This window comes from Barbatula barbatula (genome assembly GCF_947034865.1).
Source record: "Barbatula barbatula genome assembly, chromosome: 1".
NCBI lineage: Eukaryota > Metazoa > Chordata > Actinopteri > Cypriniformes > Nemacheilidae > Barbatula > Barbatula barbatula.
In genome coordinates this window covers 14,290,045-14,302,536 of record NC_136766.1, presented here as the reverse complement: position 1 = coordinate 14,302,536, position 12,492 = coordinate 14,290,045, and the positions used below count along the sequence as shown (strand labels likewise).

General features: G+C 38.9%; 1 protein-coding gene across 1 annotated transcript in view; it reads right to left on the bottom strand.

Annotated features, from left to right (window-relative positions):
• plxdc2b (plexin domain containing 2b) overlaps window positions 1–12,492 on the bottom strand; it is a 50,360-nt gene extending 37,868 nt beyond the window's left edge. Inside the window, exon 1 of the mRNA XM_079458274.1 lies at window positions 12,228–12,492. Within this exon, the coding sequence (XP_079314400.1) occupies window positions 12,228–12,330 (103 nt within the window). The 5' untranslated portion in view covers window positions 12,331–12,492. The remainder of the gene's footprint in view (window positions 1–12,227) is intronic.

Genomic DNA, 12,492 nt, shown 5'->3' with positions numbered 1-12,492 from the left:
CCACCGGTGCAGACACGTAAGACTTAATCTATAAGCAACCGAAAGACAACCTGGTCCTAATAAACCATGTTTCCTCATGTGAGTTTATAGTGAGTGTGAGAAAAAATAAAAGAGTTTCAGTGCTCTTTCAACAGGTTATAAGACATTAATCTTAATGAATTAAGTTAATTAGTTAATTAAGAATTATTAAATTAAAATCATATCATTAAAAAAGCACACAAATCACAATTTTGAACGTGTGATTAGCACAAGCTTTTCTCACTAATGTACTGTAGGATAAAATTTGTATGCAAATGTGAATACAAACTGCTGTGTTATCAGTGCAGGCATCTTTCTGTAACATTTGTTGCTCATCACCGCAGTTTTTCTAAAACTGAAATACAAACACACACCAAAAATGTGCATTTGGCTTGGGATTCTCAACATCTGCAGTAATACTGTTCGACACATTAATAGGAAACGGCCTCTGCACCAGCTGTTGCTGAACACATACAAAGACCAACTTTCTTAAACATAATTCAATCTCTCCAATCTGTCACTGAAGACATTCAAACGTCATAATGCATGTCAAACACATCGACCTACAGTAGTAGCAAGCTGTCTTTTACACAAGCCATCGCATCTCTACTAAATAAAATAGTTTTGGAGGTCAATACAAAATCAAATGTTTTACCTGAATGGCCCCAGATGAATTTATGGGCATTAATATGTTACAAATTTGTGCATTTAATATCCTATACATTTGATCCCTGCGTGCGTTACCTGGAAATCAAACCCATCAGACACTTGGCATTTCCAGCAACATTCTCCACAAGCAGAACAACAGGAAAACAAATATGCAAGCTCGATGACATTAAATAAATATTTTATAAAAAAATACAAATTCTAGAATCCAGAATAATATTAAAGGACGTGACCTGGGATGGCATTAAGGTGAGCAAATGATGAGAGAATTGCCTATTTTTGGTGAGCTATTCCTGCTTAGATCGATATAACAGCAGGGCCCAGTGACTTAACACCATCACTCCAGCCACTGATCACGATCAATATAACTAACACAACCATCACACGTTCTACCTGAAGTATAAATCAGTCAATTCATTGATATACTACATAGTGTAAATAGGCAAATAAGTACAAAAGGATGGTTTTAAGGCGATGTGCTTATAGTTTTTGTTTACTAAAAGTCACAAACAAACAAAGTTATGGGTGCAGACAGGAAAGACCACAGCAGCAATAGCCTGTATGTCTGACAACTGTTTCTGTTTCTCGATATGTTTGGAAAATGTATACATACTGATTGTCTTTCTATTAGACATGTAGGAGGATGAATTCAGGGACTGGTAAAAACGTTAAGCTTTCAAAAGATACCGTATATATCTAGTTTTGTGCTCCAAAATAAGATTTGATGATGCACTATTGGACCAACCAGTGAATGTCAATACTGGACTCACCGACTGAAAAAGCATCTGGCTTATAAATGAAATATGAAGTATAAATGAAACCGCTTCAAGGAACTACATTTTTGCCGGAACATAAACAAAAACGAAATCAAGTTTAATCGTTCTGAACAGAAACGTTTATGTGTAATTGTATTTAACCGATTAATAACGTTATTTAAATGTTCCGTTTAATATAAACCAATCTAACTATCCGATCTCAAAAGGACCAGGTATAAATACTGCTAGGGGATGTCGGTGGTTGAAATCAGTTTATAATTTTCATCAATTTACAGCTCATGATTGCCTTTCATCGCTAGATTACTTTGTGACTATGCAGTGTTCTTGCTTCAACAAAAAGTCTTACATTTCCCCCCCCCCGGTAAAACAGACTGTAATAAAAGCATTCTATGCGTAATTTATTCGTTATTGACATGTCTGACATGTCTACTTGCGTCAGTTTGGGCAAAGCACAAACTGCTCATTACGGTCAATTAAGTTTGGCTGATTAAATGATCCTAGAAACATAAATACCGCACAACATACAATTATTACAGTCCGAACCTGTAAGCAAGTTGCTGGGTTAATATAATAATATAATAATAAAGTCCACATTTGGAACAGACACATAGGGTTGAGAACATATGACCAAATCTAAAACATTAAATCAAGTTGCTGAAATGTCCTCAGTCAAATATGAATAGCATCAACATCAAATTTTTATGTTTAATAACGTTATTACACAAACAGGAATAATCTGATATAGAGCTGAAAAACAGTGTTCAATATCTTATACCTTCGAAATGTTTCAATGGTAACACGCTGACATTAGTGATGCAGAAGGCTTATCATTTTAAGATACAACTTCAAAACACACATATACCTTTTCAAAAGAAATTACATGCAAATGTTAGCGCTGCCTACTCTGGGAAAGGATGATAGGAAAATAATGTAATTGGGCCCGCCATCAACTTATCCACTCCCCATAAACCACAAAAATAAAGGGGCCGACGCTGTATCTCTCCATTTCTCACCCTCATTACTGTGTAGAACAGGACATAACTTTTACTATTTAAAGATATAGAGAATGTGAAGCTTACGTCACGCCCTATTGTGCATGTTGCAGTGTTGCCGCCATCTTGGGAGGATCATATTCCACTGCTATTATTGTTTGATTTGTACAGTTTACTTGTTTTGTTTGATATTTGGAGAAATCGAAAGTGAAAGAACAAGGGTCTTTTTTCTGAACGACTCTGCGTAATGCTATTGCAGATTTTAACACGGCAAAACCGACCTAACTTTACCATAGTTATATTTCCTAATAAAACAAGAAAAACAAAACAGTCCATTGAACGCACTAGCAGCGATCCTCCCTAGATGGCGCAACATTCAACACAGGGTGACGAAGCTTTATATTCTCTATAGAGAAAACAACCACAGCTCTTTTTTTCTGCAATAACTGCCTGTCAGTTAAGTTTGTGACAAAACATTTAGCAGTTTTTATATATTGTTTATTACTGCATATAATTCATTAAACTTGAAATTGAATTTGTCTCATGAAGTACAAATGGCTTTTATAATGCTTAAATGCTTTTGCATGTCTATATAAGGTGAATAAAAGACAATTCCCGCCATATTTATTTCATCATTGCAGATTTCTTTAAAAAAGTAAAAAAACGTTTCTCATTCTCGTGAACCCAGTCACGTCTTTCACACCCCTAACTGTGATATTTCTCAAAATATCTTCTTCCGTGTTCTACAGAAGAAAGGGTCACATACAGGTTTGAATTACAAGAGGGTAGATCAATTGTTTTTTGGGGGGGCGAACGATCCCTTTAAAGGTAAAGTGTGTAAGAGGCTAAAATAATGCTAAACAAAATTGCAACACTGACAAAATTGTTGACAGTAATAACTATAGTTTGGTCATCTATCTAGAAATCTATTAAATATCCTGATGAAATATAGAGTGAGGACAGTGTGTACCAAGAGGTTTGTAATGTACTTTAGATGTATAATCAGTATTGACGTGAGTGTCAACCAAAAGATATTTAAAACTGCAAGATAAATTTGTGCACTAAAACTAGCCAAAAAAAACCCTTAACACACAAGCACACACAATATACTGTCAAAAAGTAAAAGAAAACAGGAAGGAAAAAGAAACCTGGAGTTCTCAAGAGATGAAGTATTCAGACGGCTAACTGTCCTTTGCTGAAGAGCTTTTGGGTTTGCGTGAGTGAACTAAAAACTTCCTTTCCCCTTGAGCCAACCTCTGCTAACCCCCTACGACGTGACTACATACACACTCACACACACAGTTACAATTTCAAAGCTATCTGAGAGGATTTGCAACACACACACAAATCCTCTGAGACAAGTTTACAGCTTGTTGCTATTCCAATATATCTGCCTCATCACCCATTCCATCTCATTCACACTAGAGGCTCTGTTCTAAAGTCAGTAGAGGCTCTGCATTCAGCGCTTACGTGTGGGTCAGTGCACATGAACAGGTGCAAAAAATCCTTTTAGGTGTCATGAGAGCAGATTATAACAGCTAACCAGCTTCTGTTTTGAAGGGGGAAAGCATCTGGTCCACTCAAGCAGCCACTTTTAAAGTGTAAATGAAGTTAATAGCATACATGAATCTGATTTTAGTTAGCCAGCTATGTTTGAGAATATAGCATTGAAAATGTTTGTGGATGAATGATAAACACTGTGGTTGTAAGTAATTAACTTTTGTCGATGAGTAATTAGCTAAGCTATAGGGAAAAGGACCTCATACTGGGTACCATTATTGCAGCCCTGCAGAGAAAAAGAGGGAATGTCAGAGAAAGAAATGGATGAAGAAAAAAGAACCGGCAAGGAATTGAAAACAAAAGCACGGCTGGGGACCCGAAGTGCATTGTAAGCATGTGAAACACACAAGACCGTCAGGGCACAAAAGACACCTACCGGAAACCTCTGTGACTTTCACTAAAGCATGACTCTCTTTCACCTCCCCTCCCTTTTTTCACAGCTGTATGCACTAAAGCCATGCGGAGCACTTTAAAATGTGATTCGGGCTTGTCTGAGTCACAGCATTACCTTGTTTTTCCATTGTTGCGAATTTAACAGCTTCAGATTATTAACAGTGTAAATGTTTATTTTGTGAGAGGTAATGAACAGTTAGCCGGTCATTTCCGCAGAAAAATCATCCTACATTATCCTGCTTATTATATGGCTACTTAACACATATAAAAATTTTATACAATATTTGAAATATTTACAGTATATGTACAGTGCAATGCAAGATATACATTTAGCACAGTGCACTGCAGAGTGTCAGGATTGTACAATCAAAATCAACAATTGCAAAAAGCATAAAAATAAAAAGGAATATTAAGTTTCAGTAATGAATCATCAGTGGACGCATGGTCCGGTATCTGGAAACAAAAGACATTGCATGCATACCTACCCAAAAGAACCCCCTCGTCCCTTTTCTTCATAGGTCTATTCATGCTTTCTTAGGAATTCATTCAAGGACAGATAAAGCCTGACTCAAGCTATCCATTCACTTATCTGTCATGTCATAAGCTCGAAAGCCAAATTGCACATCCAGTGGTGCAGGAACTTTCCGAAAATTCAAACTAATTAATTCATTCCAAATTGTTCTCTCGCTGTCATTTCTTACCATGTTTTCTAGTTTTTGGTGGTGTTTTCATCCTTTTCAAATCATGGTTTTCATCTGATTTTCTGCTCTTCTCTCCTCTCTGGGTATACGTACCTACAACTGGTACAACTTTAGGATCTACTCCCTTTACAGCAGTCACTTAAAGTCACTGCTGACGGACATGAAGGTCAATGGAGATTCCACTGACTGCCTCTGCAGCACTTGTGTTTGAGTCTGTGTGTGCGGAAAACTATGGTCCCTGGCATTATGATGGATGATGAACTCAAAACCAGGTTGTGTAGTAGAAACAGGGTTGTGCATCAGTGCTATGGTCAGTTAACTTGATGTCTATCTGATACCAGGGGACCTCATTCTGTCTCAGTTTGTGTGTGTGTGTGAGTGTGAGTGTGCGTGAGTTTAAATGTTCCTAACAAAACGGTGAGACATCTCAAAAATAAAACTGTGAAGACAGTGGTGGTAAATAAAGCTTCGTAAATTGTTTGAATCACATTGGGTAATAAACTAATCCTCACACAAACCTCTAGACATTAGTTGAGAGGAATTAAAATCTCACTAGCCTGGTCTAAAAAACTATGATTTGTCCTCACAAATACACTGAAACAAATTCGCACTAAGCCAAGGAATGTGAGAAGTGGAAATACACAAAGTCATGCTTTGTGTATTCCATCATGCCTTCCTTAAGTGCACATTTTGGTCACTCCCAAAGGTTCAGACCAAACAGTCCTAATGTGAGAATGAAGCTTTAGACAGCCTTATTACGCAAAGATTTACAGAAAGGAAGAGAGGGATGGAAAGTATAAGGGATGTACAACTCTAATGACGTCCAGATGGAGAAACCACATCTATCTGTAACTAAATCTCGACCCTAATAGTAAATACTTGGCATTAAACAACTGTCAGAAACATCTGTTGGTTTTAGAAATGAAGTTTTGCTTTATAATAACAGAAAAGGTGTCTTTGTTTATTTTTTAACACTTTAAAAATAAAAACTGACAAACAGATAACAGTAATAATAAAACTGCTGCACTGTGAGGATCATCTTGTTCATTCTCCTCTCAATGAGAGCAACCAGCATTGTGAAGGACAACACCCCCATCCTTCTGACAGACCTTTTACCCCCACTACCATCTGGGAGAAGACTCTCAGAAGACTTTCAGCAAGGACTGCATGACATACAAAAAACTTCTTCCCCAGGCGATCAACCAAACTCTTCAACAGCTCTGCCCCGCCCCACTGTGCAAACGACCCACCCCAACAAACACCTCACCAACCCATTAAAATCCTTCAACTGGTCTATTCAGCCTGTTCTCTCTGATGCGTGTGTTGTCTAGTTTGATGCTTCACAGAAAATCATGCCTTCATGTCTTAAGCCTCTACAAAGAAAGCCAAAGGTGACTGTGGCAAAGGAAAAAATCCCTGAGATGTTTATGTACTGACGGAAAAATACTCGAAGATGAGCCAGACTCAGCTGGGGCAAAACAAAATCCAATGGCTTTAGCAGGCAATCCACATATGCCAAGTTCTGTCTTTCTTAACTAACACCACAACTTACTGTTTTAATAAGACTATTTTCTAAATTGGAAAGATAAGGATTAGTAGTCTTTGAAGTCGACTGTAGAGATGAAACATATTTCGTGGTGTGCCGAAAACTGTGAGAGCGAACCAGAATTTTGTTGATACTTCACTTTTACTCAGTAAAGAGGAAATAAATGAAAAAAACAGTTAAAGGAACAGTTCGCCCAAAAAAGAAAATTCGGTCTTAATTTACTGACGACATTTAGAAAGATATTTTGAAGAATATAGGGAAGCAAACAGTTCTGGGGAAAATACCAAATGCAAAACTGTCATGCTATACTTTTCTTGAGTGAAAGTAGTTTAACTTGTTATGTATCTGTTCTTGTGTTTACTAAACAATATGGCCTATTGAATTTAATGAAGTTGTTTATTAGTATCCAGATATGCACTCACCTAAAGGATTATTAGGGACACCATACTAACACTGTGTTTAACCCCCTTTCGCCTTCAGAACTGCCTTAATTCTACGTGGCATTGATTCAACAAGGTGCTGAAAGCATTCTTTAGACATCTTGGCCCATATTGATAGGATAGCATCTTGCAGTTGATGGAGATTTGAGGGATGCACATCCAGGGCACGAAGCTCCCGTTCCACCACATCCCAAAGATGCTCTATTGGATTGAGATCTGGTGACTGTGGGGGCCATTTTAGTACAGTGAACTCATTGTCATGTTCAAGAAACCAATTTGAAATTATTCAAGCTTTGTGACATGGTGCAGTATCCTGCTGGAAGTAGCCATCAGAGGATGGGTACATTGTGGTCATAAAGGGATGGACAGGGTCAGAAACAATGCTCAGGTAGGCCGTGGCATTTAAACGATGCCCAATTGGCACAAAGGGGGCTAAAGTGTGCCAAGAAAACATCCCCCACACCATTACACCACCACCACCACCAGCCTGCACAGTGGTAACAAGGCATGATGGATCCATGTTCTCATTCTGTATACACCAAATTCTGGCTCTACCATCTGAATGTCTCAACAGAAATCGAGACTCATCAGACCAGGCAACATTTTTCCAGTCTTCAACTGTCCGATTTTGGTGAGCTTGTGCAAATTGTAGCCTCTTTTTCCTATTTGTAGTGGAGATGAGTGGTACCCGGTGGGGTCTTCTGCTGTTGTAGCCCATCCGCCTCAAGGTTGTGGATTCACAAATGCTTTGCTGCATACCTCGGTTGTAACGAGTTCAGTCAAAGTTGCTCTTCTATCAGCTTGAATCAGTCGGCCCATTCTCCTCTGACCTCTAGTATCAACAAGGCATTTTCGCCCACAGGACTGCCGCATACTGCATGTTTTTCCCTTTTCACACCATTCTTTGTAAACCCTAGAAATGGTTGTGCGTGAAAATCCCAGTAACTGAGCAGATTGTGAAATACTCAGACCGGGCCGTCTGGCACCAACAACCAAGCCACGCTCAAAATTGCTTAAATCACCTTTCTTCCCATTCTGACATTCAGTTTGGAGTTCAGGAGATTGTCTTGACCAGGACCACACCCCTAAATGCATTGAAGCAACTGCCATGTGATTGGTTGATTAGATAATTGCATTAATGAGAAATTGAACAGGTGTTCCTAATAATCCTTAAGGTGTGTGTACTTAATTGTCTTAACACATAAGACAGTATCCATGTGCACCTCTATTCCACAAATACCGTACGTGATTTTACCTGTTTGACCCCAGAGAAAAAGTCCAAAAGTTTTATTGCTCAAATTAGTAATACTGTCATGATCCTGCCTCTCCTTGTCTTGGTTTTCGAGTCTTGTGGCAGGATCATGTCAGTCCCATGTGTTTTGTGTGGAGAAAGAGCATTGTTTTGGTTTGAGAAGCCATGCTCTCTCTCCAGTGTCTCGTCCTTTAGTCCCGCCCCCTTGTTTCCCCGGTTAGCGGTCCATTAGTGTTAGTCTTGTCTCCAGCCCTGATCCATCCTTCCCTTAGTGTTTCAGTCCCCTCACCTGCCTCGTGCAATCCTCCTGTTAGCTTTCCCTTAGTGTTTCATCCTTGTCACCTGTGGCCACTCTCCCTGTGTCATCAGTCCTTGTTAGTGTTTCCCTTTATCTAGCCCCAGTTTTCCCTCTGTCCCTTGTCGGTTCATTGTCATTTTGTCATTATCGTACCTCCTCACGTCACCTTGTTGGATTATTCCTGTCTATGGATTATCGTGTTTGTTCCTGATCTAAGTTTGTGGATTTTGTTGATTTATTATTCAAAGGACTTTGTTTGTTTTGTTCCCCTTGTGGAAAGTTTTAGTTTACAGTTTTGTCTTGTTTTAGATCATGTTCTCCCCATCGAGGGTCTTTTGTTTAAATAAAGTTTTTGTTATTTAACTCTGCTGCCTGCGTTTGGGTTCTGTCCACACACCGTGACAAATACAGTTTTTTGGGTAGAGGGAGAGAAACACCCAACAACTCTTCATTCCTATTAATAAACTTCTTCTGAAACAGACAGCACTGCAGATGCTCAGCACACACTCTATAAATAATGCTTTATCTGGGCCATGAGCAGAGAGGCAGCCACTATATGTGTAAAAGATCTATACAAATCTACAAAAATCTATCTATAAGAAGAATTAAGTTACATGACAGTCCTGAGTTTTGAGCAGGCCAGCAACAGTGCAATCTATAGCTGACCAGTTTTATGATAAGTACATAGCACACATAACTCACAGTGCTGCCAAAACATGCCAAGATATAAGAGATGGATAATCTAAGACCAAAGACATCCCCAAGGCAGTCGTAGGATGGTCTACACTTGAACCCTGGCCAGATCAGATGCATTGCGAAGTGATGCCTATGTTGTTGCAATTAATAAAATAACTTCAGACATGAACTCAACATGGATGAGATGTGAACACAAGCAACCCCGTCTTACTAGTGAAACACATTCAGTATGATTCAACATTACCCTTTGTTGAAATTTATGTAAACATAGCTCTTTAAAAAAATGTGTCATACCTAAAAATGAGTTACAAACAAAATGTTGAAATTAAAATCTTACAAAGAAAGAGAACTTGAGAGCAAAGACATCATATGGGCTACAGGGTGGCATGTGACAAAGAGAGACTGAATAAAACTAACCCGAACCTCTGGATGAACTACTCAATGGGGCCCCCCACATTCTCAACATCTCTCCTTTTCTCACTCAAACTTAAGAGTTCCTCACATTTCCTTGGAGCAGCCGACATACTCCTTTAATAAATATGCTCCATGATTCATAAAGGAATGAAAACACTTCAGATTTGCCTATAAGAGAAAAGCAACAATACCTTATGCCAACAATAAAACAAAGACCTTACATAATGAACCGATATTTGTAATTACCTTAGAATAAGCTACTTATATCTACATACAGAGCGGGCCTAAATACATTGAATTCCCCATGTTGCTCCACCATGTTTTGTACAGTAGCCCTCGAAGGACAAACAGCTCTACAAAGCACGTTTCCAATGTTACTCACATACTGATCCGAATCAAAGCAATTTGTAAAGCGAATTTTTAGACGATCTTTCTCCGCTCTGCTGGACAATATCTCCATAGATAGATATCTGAGTATCCCTGCTAAAAAGCCATAGTAACGTTACCACGGATCCTAACGTGTCTCTGCTGGAAAGTCTTTATAATATTAACACAGGTCCTTGCTCCTGCCTGACTTTTATCCTTAAAGGACTCTTTATTTTATGTAATAAATAATAAGACATCGTTCTTTCTACAGTATTTCAAATGCCCGCGTGATCTCTTCCCTGCGTCAACATGAGAAAACGTGCTCTCTCAGCCGAAGACATCTTTTTGTACTGCGTTGCCCACCGTCGTGTTTCAGAATGGAGGGGTGAGTGGACGTGAGTGAAGGACTGAGAGATTGTTTGCAATTATCAATCTCACCGATAGCAGCCACTATTAAAGCCACTGTAGACCTTTAAACAATTGATGTATTTGTTATGACATACCTCCTGTAATTTTAAATCAATTCGATCATTACACACTGAGATATGAGTGTTCATACGTTCACACTGTCTGCTTCATGATCTGAAAGTTGTCAGAAAACTTTGACCAGAAGAGTAGCTCCTTAAATGTGCAGTTTTTTCTTACGATTAAATATAACTTTTTACCGCAAAATTAAGAGATTCATGTTTAAACTATTATGCATTATAACCTGGAGGATGAATGTGGGAAATACGTACAATCATATCAAAAGATTGTTTTAGCGACAAGTTGGCGGCTGACCCTGTTTCTATCAACTGTGATGTTTGACTTTCAGAAGTGTCTGAATACGTTCACCATTCTTTCACCCTTAGGGTTTACAGTACATCTGTAAGAAGCAGGAAACCAGTGGTTATTATCACAAACCCTATCGGCTATACAAGGATGTTTCACATATAAGATTACAACCATTAAATTGAATACTCTTGTCTTGGCTACAGTGTGTAATTTTTCTCTTTTATATCTGTAATACAGATCAACTATCAGGCGAAAAGCTACACTTGAGCTTAACAGGTGAGAAACATTGGTTCAAATCTGGTTTTGATTTTCTTCTTGCCAAGGCCTCTAAAGTAGGCTATTAACTGGGTCACCGAGTTCTTGCAGAAATTTCAACACTTTATCAAAAACAAGCAAATTAAATAAGAAGTGTGACACCCTTCATACACATAAAGGAAGAAATAAAGTGCCATTCAGACAGAGAGAGAATATGGTAACACTTTCCAATAAGGATGTAGGCTTATTACTAAAGATCAGTAACATGAACTAACAATGCGCAATACGATATATATTGTAAAGTGTTGTCGAGCATATAAAGCTGACACAACGAACAAGGAAATACCTTGGAATTTATGACTGGAGGAGCATTACTAGGCTACTCAACAACAGCGTACATCGTTCATATAACTGCAAAGAGAATAACAGTTTCAATGCGGTCACATTCCCGTGTTTTGCGGTAAATGTCATTTGCCCATATATATGAAATATAGAAACACCAGAGACAAAACCCAACAACGGCTCCGATGATGAACAGGTAAGACGCTTGAGTGCAAATAGACAAACAAACCTGCTCCACGACACAGACACATGGAGGTGCAGGACTTTCCCACTCGAGATCTTTGTGTCGGCACATAACCCCTAAACAGATGCCCTGATAAACATCGCCTCTGGCATACAACCACAACAAATCACAGTGCAGGAGAACAACACGGCGCTCAACAGCTGAATAGATCATATTATAATGCAAACTGAATGCATCAGGCAGTTATTAATAATACATGTGTTTAATCACGCAACGACAGTTCCCATGAGGGAGGCAAGAAAGGGTAGCAACATTGTGCAAGCTGTACTAGATGCAAACGTTTCATGCACTTCTGATATGCAAAAAGTATCATGACAATGAAATTGTGTAAAAGCGCTGTAAATATATGGTATGCGGAAAAACTTCGCTTGCTGCTTGTTCGTGGTGCAAATACCTGCTATTCCACACAAGCACGGCCAATAAAAAAACTACAGGAAATCAAACAAAACGGCAAGTAATTTCTGTTCGAATGCACGAGAATGAACAGGACTCACCTTCCGCCGTTAGTTCTCCTCGGGTGATCTGGAAAACATTTCCCAGAGCATGCAAAACTAGCAAAAATACCACAAACAGATCAACCGTCCCTGGTCCAGCCATCTCGGATATCCACCGAGGCAGATGTCCTCGATTTCTTTTACTCTTCCGACGCCCGAGAAACGTGAAATAAAGAGAAAACAACAAGCTAGACTTTGAGCATTCCGCGCTCTCTCGCGGACTCGTGCTGGTCTGCCCGCTGCTGTCTCCTGGTGCGCATCTACA